The sequence below is a fragment of the Dysidea avara genome, chromosome 9 (assembly GCF_963678975.1).
Source record: "Dysidea avara chromosome 9, odDysAvar1.4, whole genome shotgun sequence".
NCBI lineage: Eukaryota > Metazoa > Porifera > Demospongiae > Dictyoceratida > Dysideidae > Dysidea > Dysidea avara.
The window spans coordinates 16,592,341-16,610,756 of record NC_089280.1 but is presented as its reverse complement, the minus strand read 5'-3'; the positions used below and the strand labels follow the sequence as shown (position 1 = coordinate 16,610,756).

Below are 18,416 nucleotides of genomic sequence, written 5' to 3'. Positions count from 1 at the left end.
TTGGGCAATATTTAAATAAATCACCAATATCACCTAAGCAAGTGCTCATAATGTCATTATCATGTGTATTTTGCCTTCACAATATTGTCACATTTTGTGATATTTATTGCATATATCATCTAATTTGTGTCTCTTCTAGACCTCATATTTAATACATTTTGTGCATACTATTGCTAACTATGTCAATTGGTTGACTTGTTAGCAAAGAAATTATGTTTGCAAACTAATTCTCAGTGAAAACAAGCACTCATGTGGACTTTTTAAACTACTGTATATGCAGAATAATTGGCTATGCTTTCATTTTGGTGATTTGGCGGTATTTGGAGTGACCACCAAATTTTATTCCCGCCATATTAATGACTTGCTTATATTCTTATTGATTCATGCAGAATGGCGCTATTACTTCTTTAAGCTTAAAGATAAGTTACCTGATAGTACAGGAACTTCAGTAATTTTGAGAAAAGAAATGGAAGCAGCCAACAAGGAAGTTACTAATGTACTGCAATCTGCAACAGAGAAAGGTGCTCGCCAGTGCAGGAAATACAACTCGTACATGCCGCAAAGAGCCTGACAACAGGGCCAAATATGCTGCTGAAAACAGTCCAACAAATGCAGTGAAGCATTTCACTTCAAAGTGGGGCATTTATGTGAACTAGTCGACAGCGCAAAGACTTAAGACTTAAGTCTGAATACTTGGAATAGCTGAAAGAGAAGCAGTGTCAGAGGCCGCCAAGTCTTCGTGCTGTCATACGGGTGTACAAGTTATCTTACAGTTAACAGGCAAATAAATCGCCAACACTGGGAATCCAAATATTGCCTTAGAAATAGTAACCTTGTATGCCACACGATTCCACTTCATGTGTCTCCCGTATCGCCAAATTAAAGTGGCGCCAATTGTAATTTTCCATCTTTTCGCCAAACATTTTAACCGCCAATTATTCAGCATATACGGTATGTGGTTGTGTTTCAATTTTCACATGCAATATTGCAATAATCACATTAAATGACTCATGCAATATAATCACATGTCACAAATTCGGTATCTCCCAACCCTAGTGTTGACTATACAAACAAGTGTAGGCAACCACTACATTTCTGTAGAAGAGAAGACAAACACAAATGCAAGCTCTAAATGCAGCGGCTTTGGGATTCGCCGATAAAAAAAGGATACCCATATCAAAACAGCTTTTTAAATTTCATAATTATTTAAGCTGAAAACCATGGCCTTTTCCACACCCTGTTTCACAGTTTGGGTAGCTTGGAACACAGGTATATACTTTCAGTGCTAAAATTCTCCCATTGTCATTTTACACAAGTTACTCACTGTTCTTGATTTTATCAATCAGTACTGCACCCTCCACCAACACCATTGTTGTGACTTTTGGTTTGGCTGTAAGGGATGAAACAATTCACATGCAAAAATGTTTGTTTGAATCAATACAAATTCTATAAGAAACGTATAGTTTAGACCAAAATGAACCCATTAAGATCATGCCTAATGAACCACAAGGATGATACAACATAAGTTCTTGATATGAATGTAAACCACTTTCACACCTCATATCACAGGAATTCCAGAGGACACATTTGCCACGTACACCTCTTCACAGGAATACATCTCAATGTATACTGGTGAACATTTGAAATGTATCATGGGAAAGTGGTTGCACTTCAAAAGAGCAAGCCACTTTCATCAAAGCAAGCATAGCCTTGATGTAGATGAGGTATAGTGGTACCACCCTGTTTGTTTTATAAAGGCTCAGACTGAAATTGAATATGGAAATAAATTAATGCTCATGTGACTACTATCACGAATTGGAGTCTTACTACAAGAAACATTCAGATGGAGGCGTCACCATTCTACAGGTTGGGAAATGCTAATTAAAGGTGAGAACTAGTCTTGTAGCACATTCACAAGCATTTCAACGCATTTCTGAATACAGACTGCACACACATTATAGTTAACCATTCTATATACAACAAAGCTTATCCCTTTAGGCCTTTAGTATACACTTTAAACAACTCAATAGCATTTAAACACTTGTAAATTCCCTATGGTTCGCCAAACTCCGTGATATCCCTAGGACTCATTCGTTCATTACAACAAACGTAGCTACAATGTTAACCATAATCAAATCTTTCAGGCATGAATATAAAAATGAAACCAGTGGTTACACTTGTATTGGCATGGTTGATTACTCACCTGGTGCAGGCTATTAACCTGCAACAGAAGTGTTACATATTAGCTGTAACATGGGCACTTGGGATTCCCTGATGTGTATGCCCGCAGCCCTCAGCTTTGGGCATATGTGTCAGGCAAATCCCTTATGCCCATGCTACAACTATTACTCATTTAACTGGTAGAAAAGATGGTATGTGACTTAACAGTTCAGGAAAATCAGTCTTATCATTTAATAAAATTTCACTGTCAAAATCAGTCAGAGTAAAAGATAAGTGGTCTGCTTTTTTTGGCTGCTTACATACAAACAGTCTATGGCCTTGATGGAGCTCTGGCCACCTTTGAGAGCATAAATGAATAGCAGCATTTTCAAGTCTCTTAGTGACTGATCAGTCACATATGTTACTGCCAAGTGTTTCTATTGTGTATCACCAGATCATTTCCTTGTGATTTGTAGGGGAAGATCAAGAACAGAGCCATCTATCAGGCAGAAAAGAATAGGCATGCAAGGAGATGGTGCACTGTACTGTAACATGAAATAGTAGCTATACAGACACCCTTCTAGTAGATTAGTACCAACATAGGTGGTAGAAAGGAGGGGCTAGGGGTAAGAGTCCCACCTCAAAATGAGATGTGGCCAAAATATTTCTAAAAATTGCAAAAATATTGATAATGTAAGGGTTTTCGCCTGCCCAGTAAGCCTCAAACACGTCTGCAGAGCTTATCACGACAGAACTACTTCAAGACTCAATGATTAAAGACTCTAATGATTTAAAACAGCATACACCTTTTTATACCAGAACATCAGATGACTATATTACAACATCAGATGACTAAGTTACATCATCAGGTGACTACATTAATTAATGTTTACATGTACAATAGTAAAGTCAGGTGCTACTGCTAAAGTTAGGTCAGCTTTGTTACATATCCATTCCGATGATTAAGGTTGACCCCAAGCTTTGGTTGTCATCATGATTAAAGACTCCAATGATTTAAAACAGCATACACCTTCTTATACCAGAACATCAGGTGACTATATTACAACATCAGATGACTAAGTTACATCATCAGGTGACTACATTAATTAATGTTTACATGTACAATAACAATAAACTCAGTAAAGTAGGTGCTACTGCTGAAGTTAGGTCAGCTTTGTTACAATAAGCTGTAATAGAAGATTCAGATAACCCAAACAATGTACTTCAAAAAGTGAGTTCCTAAAATAGGAAACCAATTTGTTAGGATTAAACCATTTATCGCTCAGTTTATTTTACCAAGATTTTCTGATTGCACTTGTAAATTTGAAATACATTCCAGCTATTTAAGTAAAAACAAAGATTTGGAATACATTGTATGGTTTCCTGACCAGCTAGAAATGACCTTATAACCCAGTTTAAAAGTTTCCAAACATGTCCTAAGGCAATGATTTGATGTGGCACCATATCTCGAATACCTTACTCAACTTCCGCAGAAATTTTGGTGCTTTTATCACAAAGTGAACGATTTCATCAAAATTTGTTGCTTAGCTGCTCTATACTAATGCAGTTGTACTTTTAATTAGAAATATGAACATGTGAAACATGGTGTCAGGAGTAAAGTGATTCTAAGACTACAAAGTAGAGTAGGCAAACTGTCAATGTCCTCCCTCTGACCTTAGGGTCTGCACCAGAAATGTTGTAGTGAATCAGAAAGCATCCATAGAAGCTTACAATTACTTTGCCACAATACACAACTAACCACCAAAGATGACATACTACATTGAAGACAGTGATGGGAAGAGAGTGCAGACAAATCCTTTCGCACCTAGAACTTACCATAGAAGACAAGAAAAAACTATAAAATTCTTGAAAAGTTAGAGAAATATTTGATTTCTACCTGGAACATCTTGTATAAATGATACTTGTTTTGCTTGGCCCAGCAACAGCAAAGCAAGACTGTGGAACAGTATATAATTAATCTACGACACTTGACACAATCATGCAATTAGGAAACTTGAATGATGAGATGCTGCATGGTCGCCTTGTCTTAGGCTGCTGTGACCAAGATGTAATAGCTCACCTATTCCGAAAAAAGACTGCACTCTTAAAAAGCATTAGAAGCGCTGAAATCAGTGAAGCAACACAGGAATAACTGAAAGACATTGGCAGTGAAGGCAACCCAATTCCCATAAATGCAGTGAATCTAAAACAGAGTGCTACCAAATACAAGAAACCCAACCAACCCGCAAGTACTGTGGATGAAAACAGGAACTAGACAGAACAAACTGTCCACCCTATGGGAAGACTTGCCACCAGTGTGAAAAGGCCAGTCATTTCCATACTGTCTGTTTGCAAGGAAAAGTAGGTGTCAAGCCTATATCTGTAGTACAGGAATTGCCATCTGAAGTGTCAGCGAGTGAGGATGAACTCTTTGCTATTGAACAAGTGGGAGTTGTCAAACACGATTACAAAGGGGAATTCTTTGTGCCACTATGCTTTATACATGAGCTGGGACTCTCAACCATTGATTCTTAATTAGAAACTAAAGCAACTTGCAATGTAATGAAGGAGTGGCAGTGAAAAAGCCTTTGAAGCAAAAATTAACAGAGCTTACTGAACAAGGTACAATGACAAAGGTAGAATAGCCAACCTCTTGGACTAGTATCATGGTGGCAATTATGATGTTGGCAAGTTTCAACTGTGTTTAGACCCCAAGGACCCAAACAGGGCAATTAAATGTACAAAGTACCAAATCCCCATACTTGAAGAGCTCCTTCTCATATTTTCAAAGGGTATTTATGGTGTTAAAAGTCAAACATGGCTTCCACCAGGTCTGGTTGGATGATGACAGCTCTTACCTAACAACATTCTGGACCCCATTTGATTGCTACTTTTACCTGCACATCCCATTTGGCATATCGTTTGCTCTTGAAGAATTTCAAAGGAGAATGCACACAGACCTACAGGGTCTACATGGAATGGAGGTTATCACAGATGTCATTTGATGTGATACTAGTCTACTGACCTGTAGGCATGACCAAATGTGTGACTGAATCATGGAAGTTTCATGATGTGAATGATGAAGTTACAATACAATGTGATGCTTCAGAAAAGGGCTTGGGGGCCACACTTCTACAACATGGACAACCTGTTAGTATCACACTTGTTAATGAAGGCTGAACAGAATTATGCACAAAAGAGTGCCTTGTTATTGTGCTTGCATGTGAATAATTCAATTAGTATTTTCATGGCTGAAAACAGACAGAGCAGATTATAATTTTCAGGAAAGCAGGCTGTACAAGAAGAAATCAATCTAGCTAAGCATGTGAGGCTCAGTAAGAATGGACTAGCTAGCCTCAGAGAAGCTACCCTTAAGGATGATGACACACTCAAGAAGCTTACTAAAGTCATTCACAATGGATGACCAGAACTCAAGCAGGATTTACAACTCTCCATTAGAACTTATTGACCTTACAGAGATGAACTGGTAGTCAACAATAACATTATTTTTAAAGAAACAAAAAGTCGTACTCCCTAAAAGTATGTGCTCTCTTGCACTGCAAAGAATGTACTTGAGTCACCAAGGGCCAGAAGCCTGTGTAAGACAAGCAAAAGATGTCATATTCTGGCTTGATATGGCAAAGAAAATTTTTGCACCTAGCTGATGCTTCATATGAAATGATCATGCAGCTAAAACAACAAAATGTCACCAGAAATATCAATTACACCATGGGCTAATGTGGCAAAAGACTTCTTTACATTTGCAGGAACATCATACTTCATCACCATCTACTATTTCAGTAATTTTTGGAAACTAGATATAGTAACTGACACAATGACACATCAAGTGATACCATTACAAAATCTACCAAGGCTCAGTATGGCATACCTGAAACGGTATAATCACTGACAATGAACCACAATTCAGAGCTCAACAATATGAAGACCTTGTTAAACAGTGGGAAATAAATTGCATACTAGCTCCCCATATCACAGCCAAAGCAATTACAAGGCTGATTCAGCAGTGAAAATTGCAAACAAAAAAATGATGAAAAGGTGCCCAAAGACAACATGGACATAAATCTGGCAATACTGGTATGGTGCAACACACCAACAGAAGGAGGCCACTATAGTCTAGTAAAAAAGTTGCATTCATGAAAACTAGGACACAAGTTACCAATCCCCCCAGCAAACTTTTGAAACCAGATTGAAAATAGTAGAGGAATTCAATGTCAAAAGAAAAAAAGACAGTATGACAAAGCAACAGAACTGCTATAGGAAAATTCATTTGCATTCAGCCCATTGAATATCACAATCGGTGAAAAGAAAAGCTACAGTTGTAAATGTTGTAATAAATGATTACGTATAGTTGTTTATTGTAATATAATACTTAATTTATATTGTAACAATTGCAGTTTACCCCACACATTCTAGGACATTCTTGTAATTGTACTGTAAATTCTGTATATGTTACTGAATCTTTCATTCAATAACAAATCACCTTGTTTTGTGTGTTGCTCAGGTATTCTGTATTCTCTAGCAGGTTATAGGCCCAGTCACTGAATGAACCAGCCCAGTAATAGCATGAAAAAGAGTGCTTGATCTGTGCATCAGCCTTGTAAGGATCCCAGTGACAGTGTAAAGACTGAAGCTTTGTATTGCTTAGCAAACAACTGTGTATTGGCCCCTAGAAGGGGTGTACTGGAGAAACATGGCTAGTTCTCATGAGAGGATATTTGCAAATATTCCACAGCTCAATGAAAGGACCTTGCTGGTGTGAAAGTTTCAAGTACATCATGCGCTGGATGCAGCAGGACAATGGGAATTTGCAACTGGTACTGCTAACCAGGAATTGAAGACTACAAGAGCAAGGCTTTTTAGTCAGCATCGATCAAAGATTCACGCTGATGCTGATGAGATTCCAAACCCCTACGAAGATGTGGGATGTGCTTTGTCAATTCTTCAAACAAAAAACAGTGAGTAATAAACTTTATACACTGATGCAACTGTATGGACTGCATATAAAAACTACCATGATGTTCATTTCAATTAGAAATTATAAGTGCCTCTGTAAAAGGGTCTGCAGCTGGCCACTTGTGTTGCACAATGAGCACAGTAATCTGTTATGTTGCTTAAATACAATATTAAGCTCAGAAATGTTGTGCAAACAAAATCTTCAAGGTGATAACTCTGGTGAAGCAATCACTATAAGTTACACAAGCAGCTTAACAAACAGACTTGTTAAAATTCGTTAACACCAAGCCCTGAATAATAATTCAAGTTGCTGGAGGTATGAGAATGAGTAGCCTACGGTCCTATGCTGGCACCTTTAAGGAAGAGTATTGGTGCATCTAGCATCAAATCCAGGATTAAAAGCCAAATACTGAATTAAAGAATAATCACCAAAACCAGGTTTTTGGTCAGCCTGCCTGCTTGCCTGACCACAGTTGCAAGTTAAAGAATGAAGTGGTGCATGGCCACCACTTCATGCCACAGTAGCAAACTCACAGGTGGCATGTATCTTCTCTGGTTCTGATGAGTATCTGCCTTCTGCGCTTTGCCTTTCTTTTTATCTTCAAGTACACAGTTACTTTCTTTATGCAAGGATACTATACCAAGGCATTAATTCCATATCGACACTTTCCTTAGAGGATGTATTTAAATAGGAGTTTTATAATAAAACAGTTTTTATTCCACTAAGAACAGAAGAATGGAGCTCTAGTACACATATTATAAAATTTTGTTTGGTATAGCTGGATGAATGAAGGGTATACATTTTCTAAAACTCTAGTTGGATATCTTCTAAGAAATTATTTTTAAAATTATACCTCCTTAGTTTGAGAGTATTTTGATAACTATTTAGCTAAAAAAGTGTGCACTTTACCTGTTAAAATAGGCTAAGTAATAGGCTAAGTGTACTAAGTTAAAATAGGCTAAGTAGTATCAATTGATAACATTAGAATTGTGACTGTTCTATTAGAGTATCTCAATCTAAACACAAAATAAATTAATTTATTTGTCATCTTTCTTGTACAGTGTATAATTGTAAAGTGCATGCTTTTGTCTTCTACAGTAAAACAACAAGAAATGTTATATCCCTACTGTGCATTTCCATTATGGTATCTTGAACACAGTAGGGATATAACACTTCTTATTGTTTTACTATGATTTAATGTCGCGCATTACTCCAGCTTGTTTCAATACCTTTTATTGATGTGCTATGGTCCCTACTCTAGTTGAAAATTCCAAATATTTCTGTGTAGTTGTTTGGTAACTTTTTGTAAATAATTATTATGACTGGTGAACCCACATATACTGCGTCTAAAATGGCACCGTGCGCCCCAGCTATATCAATTGTGATCTAATTTTAGAAAACCATCGATATATGCACAATAGTACTTTTGTAATAAAACGCATTCAAAAACAGTGGGTAAAAAAACGCAAGCTTCAGGAAAAATTACGCAAGTTTTTATTGCCTTGCTGGTTGGTGAATTGACACTCCTGACCAGTGGATAAATCCTGGGCATCGTGTTCCCCTATTCATAGGAAGTTCAAAAATCTATGTTTCATCTTCATACACAGGTGGGTTTCTGAGTTACGGACGTTTGTTTATGCTGTGGTGACGAAAGAATTTCCGATGATTTTTCTTTTTTCTTGCCTTCCTTCCAGATCACAGAAGAATATCTTTGGAAAAAACTATACCTTGGTGGGTGTACAAATTAATGGCGAATACAATGAGCAAAGATTCAACTCTGTACCCTGTTGTATCAGTAAGTTATGGTGGTTTATGTAAATGCCTGTAGATTATTTTCTCGATGTCTTCTGTACATATTGATTTATTCGCTCGTCCAGGTGTCTACTGCTGTACAGGGGCGTAGCCAGACTTTTGGTGATGCCAGGGCCTAGCTTACAAAAGAAAGTCGAGTGGAATGTTCTTGGGGGGAAGTCTTGGGTGCTTCCCCTTAGACCACGTCTGAACAAAAATGATGCATACACAAAATGTGCCCTTAGGCAGTAACATTAAAAGGTGCCGTTTGTGCATCTAACTAGCTAAAATCTACACACTGCTGTTTATGCAGCTTATAGAAACTATAAACCTATTGTAGCTATAATACTTAATCTTCACTTCCAAACCATGACAGCCAATATCAAATTTTTTAGCACATGGGAATCCTCCACACTCCGAGTCACTTAGTTGTCAATACTTCCTTCCGGGTATTCTCAGTCGGCCCTCCTGTTGATGGTCAGTAACTTGAGACTTGGCTTGTACTCCAATGTATTTGAGACATCACGTGCCCGCAACATGTGAAATAAACAAACCATTCATCAGATAAATATATATACATCATCTATTCACAGTCTGTGCTCACCTGACACATGTATAACACGACCACTCAAGTTTATCGCAGCTGCTCCCTTGTAATGTGTCTGTCTCAACCAATCAACAATCTTTCGCCATTTCCACCATGCATCACATGCGCTACTGATCATGTGATGCAATAGGTTTCGATAATTTGTTCAGCATTAATGCAATGCGACCCTCAAGAGTAGTAAAGAGGAACGCTAGTGTGCAAGTAGCTACCAGACAGCTCCAGGGCTGTATAAGACTTGATGTGATTTTTAGGTTTAAAAGATTCTGCCTCTGAAAGGGGGGGGTTCGTCCGACCCGATCCCTCCTCCTGGCTACGCCATTGATCTTCTCCCCTCCACCAACTTCACCTCCTTATTTATAACTACATACGTAGCTTGCTACACTGCTTCTCTGAATACTGAGACTGATTTATCTCGATCTGACTGCTCTACTAGAGTATCTCGAATTATTGATGCCCGGGCCTGGGCCCAGGTTCTGGCTATGCCCCTGCTGCTGTATTTGCCACACTGCTTATCTTATGAAGCTGAAACTTAGCCAATCCATTCCTCTGTCCTTGTAGACAGCAAAAAACCAATGAAACGGATTTTGATAAATGTGTGTATATTGACGGTTTTCTAAAATTAGGTCACAATTATCATCTGAAAAGTGAAGTATCCATTATGCTTCATTGTCAGCTATGTTCAACCTGTATGTTACACAGCATTTTGAATCAAGAACTGTTTGAAAAGCACTTTTGCAATCCCCGAAAGAAAGAAATGGTGCTGTGCGCCCCAGTTATATCAATTATTGTCTGAAAAGTGAAGTATCCATTATGCTTCGTTGTCGGCTATGTTTAACCCGCTACACAGCAGTACAAATCAAGAACTGTTCAAAAAGCACCTCTGCAATCAAAATAGCCACTATGAAAAATACGGACGATTTCCATTATGATGGGAAGCCATCATGTGCTACCGCCAAATCAACACTTTTTGCTGTCAGCAAAGATGAATGGGACACAAAGGAGGACACTGGTAAGTCCATGAAAAATGCATTGTACATACTGTGGTATGCCAAAAGGCACCTCTCGTGCCAAAGCAACGTCATACAGTGAAAAAATCAAGCCCGTAACCTTAGCCGTTATCGAGTTATGCTTCGGCATCAGGCAGTCAGACAGTAAATTCAGGCAGTCAGTAGAAAATTCCATTAAATAATTTAAAAAAAAATCATAGCAACTTGTTGAAAGCGTTTTGGTCAATCTGAAAGCTTTTTTGGGTTTATTTTACCTAACCAATACTGCCTCATCATCATCAGGAAAATTGAGGCTGGTTATTGGGTGATGTTATTTTGTGGGCCATGCCTACTCCTTTGTGGTCCTCTTGCTTCACTAGTTTTTATCACTGAAGCCCTATCCTTTTTCAATTAATTATTTTATTTAAATTGTACTATGATTTTTAATTGATTTTGTGTTTTGTGCGAGGCACCGTGACAAAGCAAGAGTGGTCTGGCTATGTGAGACTAGCCACTGTGACCTACTAAAGTACCTAGTATATACAAGAATAGAATGTTAAACAAGAGCTCATAATATTTGTATGGGGAGAATGTCTAACTGCAAGTATGGTCTGTACAAACATACTACTGCAAGTTCATATGTACACCTCTAGCCTGATTCTACTGATGACAAGGAATTGTTAATAGGTGGTGATTGGGGTTGATATCCTTTCTTCTAAAAGTAGCCTGAGGTGATATTGCAGCAGTGCCTTTGCTGAATGTACACTAGTTAGACACTCTCCCCCAGTATCGTGTACATGGATCTGCACTGCATGGTAACTACTTCGGATTTACTAAACTGTTGTCACAGCCAAACAATATTTTTCAGCATATATACATCTGTAGACTTCCCACACTATAGCAGCTGTGATGTCATTGTAGATATAGATATTATAACATTAAGTGTATATGACATGTTTACAGTATGTCCATACTGCTAGCTGTATTGTAATGAATTTCTACTAAACAGACTTGAGGTAGGCGGTACACAATAACAGGAGCTTATAAGCGCCGAAGGCGTAAAGGAGTGTGATACTAGTGGTTCCAACATTTGACTAATTACTTAAACCTCAAATCCATGTAGAGCATCCATCCTATATTCACTACTACTTAGTGGTTTCATCATCACCTTCAAGCTGTTTATCTTCAAAGGAAACCATGACGAGTCTGTATTTGTGTGCTATTTGTAAACTAAAAGAGACTGAACAACTCTTAATTAACAATGAACTAAGTAGCCATATATTTTGTAAGCTCTCTGTGCTGTACTGAGGACCAGAAACAGAGTTATGTTAAATTTTTAATGGTTTTTCAATTAAAGTAGGGATTTCCAACCAAATTAAAATATTTACATTCCTTACATTCTTTGATATGGCAAATATTGTGCTATCTTTTAGAATCATTTCAATGCAAACCGCACCTCAATTGATGGTTCTTATCAAGAAGTACTAGCAAAAGAAGTTGATAGATCGGTGATTTTTGAATACGGCATTTTCAGGGATTTTCTGTACATTATATGGCACCAAGTACAATATCATAAGAGTCATAAAGTTGAATATGAAACTCCTAATGACATGAAATTTTCATCACAAAACCACTTAGTGTAGTACAATGCATGAATTAGGTAAAACCTCTCAAGAATGACCACTCCTCTGTAGAATGACCAAACGTAATACACCTTGTGTAGCTAAAGTCTTTGAGCAGGCTGTAGGACCAGGTGTGCTACAGACCTTCAGCACTTGTGCTGTAAAGCATTAATAAAAAATAAAAGTAATATGTTTGATTTTGCATGTTCTGTGCAGAATTAATAATACACACATACACCACATGTATTCAGAGATAATTAACAAGTGATATTGCATAACAGAGTGAACTTCGGCATCACAGGTCACAGCTAACAACTACTTTATAAAACATGACAATCATATTGCAACATATACAATCAGTAACATTCAATATTATTGTAAGGTTGCATTTTTTTGGATATCACTTTCCTTTACTTGCCACATAAAAGTATGGAGGATGGTAATTATTAAATAATTATGATGACATCACTACATAATCAAGAGCAATAATAAACTGCCTCTAACCAAAAACACAGTCATTGTAGCCACAATTAATTGACAATAACAGGAGTAGGTACATCAGTGTATCTCAACAGGTGGTTGTAAAGCCTTACAAGGTTTGTATTACATGCTAAACACTGTTTTCTCAGAAGTTATCCATGCATGCTATAAAGCAATTCCGCACAACATAAAACACTGCTCACTTTTGAACTACGTACACTTGGATTGATGCTGATGGATGCCTTGAATTCCAGGGTGGTTGTTACGCAGGATTCTGAACAGTCCTAGATGGTGGTATATCTTTTTACAAGGTGTATTTTCGTCGTGAACCACCGGAAAACATCTTTTCACCAATGGTAAATTTGAAATCAGCATAATTTTATTATCTACTTTGCCCAGGGTCACTTCTTTCAGCTTCACCGGCCACAGAAACTCACAGAGAACTCGACAACTTTTGACTATAAATGGTGCCGTAAACTCTCGTAGAATTCTGCATACGATTATTTTTGTATGGGCTTCCTATGAGGAAATTTTTTTTCTCCAAGTTTGATTTCGCGTATTTAAATAAATACTGCATGAAATTTAATTCAGTAAAATTCATTACGAAGTATGAAGCTTTGACTACAACATACTATGACAGTAGCTCATCAAACGTTTGTTGAAGGTGTGTAATTTGATTAGCAAAAATATACGTGAAATTTTGATACGTTGGAAATCTCTAATCGAAGTGTATTGGACATGTTCCAGCTGGTATTTTTGCCATGAACAAATTATTGTAGCAAATGTCCTTGATAGTAGCTAGTTACCATAACATAAGCATATAAAGTGTGTCACTGACGCCAGTGACGGACGGCTTCGTGCACGTGAGTCTTGATTCTCAGTGTTGAACTTGTCATGATAAAACCGTACTACAGTACTGACTCAATGTCAGTAAGATAATAGCTATGATAGAACTAATCGAAAGCTATGCTTAACCATACTATCTATGACTCAGCTCACCAGCTTGCTTACCAGATTTGGAGCGATTGGCACTTTCTTCTTCAGCCATTTCATTGCTTCGTGAAAATCACGGCTAACTTAGGATATTTCTCCGCCTGATAGGACCTTGGATAAGACAGATGATTCACCCTCGCGATGATGAACACAGTGACATACGATCCTTTCCTGTTTATGGCACTAAACTATGTGACGTCCCGTGACGTCCGCGTAGGCTGCATAATATTGATGACGCTGAGTAATGAGGTACATTCCCGGGTACATTCCCCAAATTGATCCCCTGAATTCCTTATACAGTACCTCCCACCCCCTTCCCATAATATTCTGAGATCAATGAATGGTAGTTTATTTCATAAGCTGATAAATGTCGCGTAAAGTTTAAATGCAATAAGAGTTGTTGGGTGGTGGACCTGCCAGGCAGGAATCCACCAAACTGGCATGTGGTGATGTTATTGGGTATATGATTATAAGAGATTCAAGAATTTTTGAGGTATTGCAATAGGGCTGTAAATTTTGATTGTATGTGGACATTCCGGACAAAAGCACCAAGCTTTCTCCAAATGTAGTCTACCCTATCACCTTTCAATTGATAGAACCAGATTACACAATATGGCTTCCCAATTATTTGTGTATTTAATGTACTTGATGTAACAAAACATGTTTCTCACTCCCTGTATTTACAGGCCTAGCCTTCTCACAGGTCCCTAGTGCAATAGCACTTAATATATAAAACCAAGCAAACGTTTATTTAGTCACCACTCGTCATAGCTACATGTGTTCCCATGTGTTTTCTCATCATAGTATCAACATTATAATAACATAATGACTGTAGTAAAGCAGCCACACATATGGTTGTCATTGACAACACAAATGGTTACCATTGACAACTACCTTTTATTTGTGGGATTGAGATTTTGAATACTTTCTAAAGTAAATAGCCTATCTGTATGTTGACATTATGTTAAATAAACAAATGTAGTAGAACTAAAGTTTTAAATATGGATTGGAGTATGTGTCTAATCCAGGGGCGTGCTGAGGGGGGTTCCAGGGGTTTCAGGAAGCCCCTCCTGAAATTTTCAGTATAGCAGAAAGCTCAGACCAGTGTGTTGCTGCTGATTTAATTTGTTGGCAAGCACAGTATCAACACAAGTACATCAATCTACATCTTACAATGATGATCTGTGGGGGCACACTGGCACAGCCTCCCTCCTCAAACACAATAATTTCTATAAAAGATTGAGATACTCTAATAGAGCAGTCAGTGAATACTCTAATAGAACAGTCATCACATGTAACACTATTCTACAGTTGCTTAGTGTGAAAACTTGCATCTGCAGCACTATTTCACGGCAGTGGCGTAGCCAAGGGGGGGCACGGGGAGGCATTTGCCCCCCGTCACTAAGTGATGTTTTTTTAACTTCCGTCACAAGCTTTCCAGTACTAACTGACACGCATTCCAAATTACTGTTTGTGCGCGCTACCACGCGAGTGCACACAACATTCAACTCGTTTGAAAGTAATGATAATAATACGATGATTTCTTGCACATTACAAACAATTAATAAAACGATGCGCTAAAAATAAGGTATTCCCGAATCCCCAGGGGTTCCCCTTATTATTATTTTTTTTTACAAATTAATGACATAAGATAAAACAGTACATAATAAACAAAAACAAATTATCTTACATATGGGCCTCAGCGACTTGCACAGCAATCGGTGCCTCAGCAATGGGACAGCGCAAACTCAAGGGGGTGACACACAGGCACTCACTGTAGGTAGATCTGCGACCGCGGTCAAAGTCTAAGTCAAAGCCACCAAAATCGTGCCAATTCAACGGTCAAGGGTAAAAGCTTCCAACCCACAATCGAAAAGTGCTGAAATATCGTAGCTAAGTCATCGGTCAAAGGTCGAAAAAGGCTCTTAGTCACAGGTCAAAGCGAAATTTCGGCCGGTCAAGACTTTGACCGCGGTCGCAGATCTACCTACAGCGCGTACCTACGTGAAACCCCCTTGAAACTGGACCTGCATGGCACCGCGAATGCACATAATTGCAGACCTCAACAAAGAGAAGCTCAATTTATATCTCAGCCATCCCATCACTATTCCATAGGAAAGACTGCGCTTTGCACTCAAAAGGTTGGCCAATCTCTTATAAAACTGAGTAGCAGCATCACCCATTCCACCAGTAGTAGTAAAAATTAAGGGAGTAAATGAGGCATTCTCTACTTCATGAACCCGTTGTTGGTATTCACGTCTCTTTTCCTTGTCATGACGTCGGTATGCAGCAAGACAGAGCATGTTCTATGGTAAAAGAGTGACCACAGGCACAGGAAGTAGGGCAGGCAGATGGTAGCCAATGATAGCGAAGCGCAATTGCATCACGAAAAGCAGTTTTATGAAGCACAAAATTATGCGACTTCAATGGAAGACAAGAGAGCCAATTCGATGCACCCTTCTCCTGAGCCAACATGACTGAGGAACGCATGCTAGGAGGAAGTTCATCGAACAAATGATTGGCAGATTGAAGTTGCTCTTGATGGCTCCTAGAGTGAAACTTGGATCGCAACTGAACCTGTGCATCAAGACAGTCACCTAGTTGATGTACCTGAGAGATAATCAAGCCAACGAGACCAGCATTTACTTCTACAGAGCAGGAACGCTGCTGTGACACAACAATCGAAGGATCAAACACACCAAGGCCTCCTAGCCGCACAGGCAAGGCAAATAGCTTTCTCTCAACATCACCAGGGACAGTTCGACCCAATAGACTAGGAAGGAAAACAGATTTAACAAAATGTTCAAGAGGAAGGAAAAGGTCTGTAGAACAAGTAACACGAAAAAAATAGTTCCATCGGCAACATCGACGTTATTAGACAGATCAACTGGTTGTTTTCGACGGCTCTTCTTACGCCGTCCGGGCATTCCAATAAGTGCGCATCAAAGGATCAGAACTCAAGAAGCAGAGCGAGAGAATAACATGGTAACAAATGGTAAACTCAACCTACTTAGCGCCGTGCCCAGAGCCAGGAAGCGAATACCAGGACCGAGTTCCCCCTTATAGACACTAGAGATGCCTTCACCGAACGAAACTATTAGACATAATTCTACATTTAGCCTACACTACTCACGTGATAGTGCATTTTTCGAATCTAAAGACAGTAACCCGCTCGAAGTGACTTCGCAAGAGTCGCAACTCAGAAGTGATATGCAATGATGCTACAAACCTACGAGGTGATAAAGTGTTAAATGGGCCAACTTTATTTTCCCGAGTTAGTCACACTGGATCTTTGTACAGTGTAGTGACATGTCTATTTTTTTCACTTTGTCAGTCAGTCAGATGATCCGTCACAAGCTTACAAATTCTGCTAACAGGAAAGGTATAGAGTTGGGATTTCGTGCCAATACATGGCGTTTGAATTTCGCCGGCTGAATTGAGTGAGCTCGTCATACTATGCCAGTGTGCTAGGACTGCAACACAGACTGTGGCTAACGTAAGTGACTGTGACACATTGTATTTGTACTAAAATATTCACAATGTAGTTCTACTGGATTGTGGGCGAATTTGTTGGAGTACAGTTGTGGCACGTGCGATGATGCTCGATGAAAATATTTCCATTGATAAGTGATAACTGATAGCAATCAGTAATGAAGTAGTTATGTAGCTAGTTACATAAGCTGTAATAATGCAACACCGTATGTTGGCTAGCCCATGATTGGGTCATTAGCCGTTTGTGCAATTATAAACGATGTCGAGTTGTGGGGACGCCTGCCCTCCACCACCGTCTGGCTAGCTACGCCCCTGTTTCACGGGTGCACTTAGCTTGTTAGGAATTTCAGGACCTCACTAGTGACTTTCACTAGATTGTTTTTACTGTGTTGAGCACTCAGACCACTGGCATTTGAAAATCTACAAAATTAGATCTGGGAGTTTGCACCCCTGACGCTGCATCCTGGATCTACTTTCCAGTGGAAAATCCTAGGCACACCCCTGCTCATCTGTCAGCAAAAGACAGGAACCACAGTTGCATACAACTCATTTTTCGCTAATATTAGTGCTTGTGCGTGAACATTGGCAATTGTCCTAAAGAACAATAATGATATTACAACCGAAGAACTAGTCAGCATGGCATAAGTCTTGTTATGTAAAATTAACAATGAGAAATTAAAGAGAGCATCCCAAATTCAAGCTAAGGAAAGTACTGTAGGAAGCAGTATTTCAGTTGTGAAGTCCCATCAATGCTGGTCCTGTCTTGTCTTACTTATCTTACCAATTGTATGGAAAGAAGTTATATGACATGTATAGAAGGAGATAAACAGAGTTTGATTTAGGGAGAAAATTCTAGCATATTTCCCACAAACACAAGATCAAAGCAATGGCAATAATAAAATTATGGTTTTTTAGCAAGGTATAATGTATATATAATCTAATCCAAAACAGCCAAGCTGTAAAAAAAGAATGCAGACCTAAAAAAAAGCTATGGTGAAAAAAGATGTGAAATCCAAGGTGGCGGCCAAGAAATGGCTGTGATGGTAGGTTAATGGTAAAAATTTTAATAACAACAGTTCAGGTGAATTTTGGTGCCGCTTGGTCTTGGCACAAAATTCACCTGAATTGTAATTATTAAAATTTTTACCATTAACCTACCATCACAGCCATTTCTTGGCCGCCACCTTGGATTTCACATCTTTTTTCACCATAGCTTTTTTGAGGGCCGCACTCTTTTTTTACAGCTTGGCTGTTTTGGATTAGATTTCACTTCTTTTTGTATTTATACACCCCAGCTTTGGGACTGTTTT

At 38.6% G+C, this 18,416-nt stretch overlaps 1 protein-coding gene across 1 annotated transcript in view; it reads right to left on the bottom strand.

The window, feature by feature from the left end:
* Positions 1–13,809, bottom strand: part of LOC136265709 (uncharacterized) — a 28,542-nt gene extending 14,733 nt beyond the window's left edge. Inside the window, exons 1-2 of the mRNA XM_066060611.1 lie at positions 13,633–13,809; positions 1,325–1,390 (exon numbers count right to left, since the gene is read on the bottom strand). Of these exons, the coding sequence (XP_065916683.1) occupies positions 1,325–1,390; positions 13,633–13,669 (103 nt within the window). The 5' untranslated portion in view covers positions 13,670–13,809. The remainder of the gene's footprint in view (positions 1–1,324; positions 1,391–13,632) is intronic.
* Between the last annotated feature and the right edge of the window lie 4,607 nt (positions 13,810–18,416).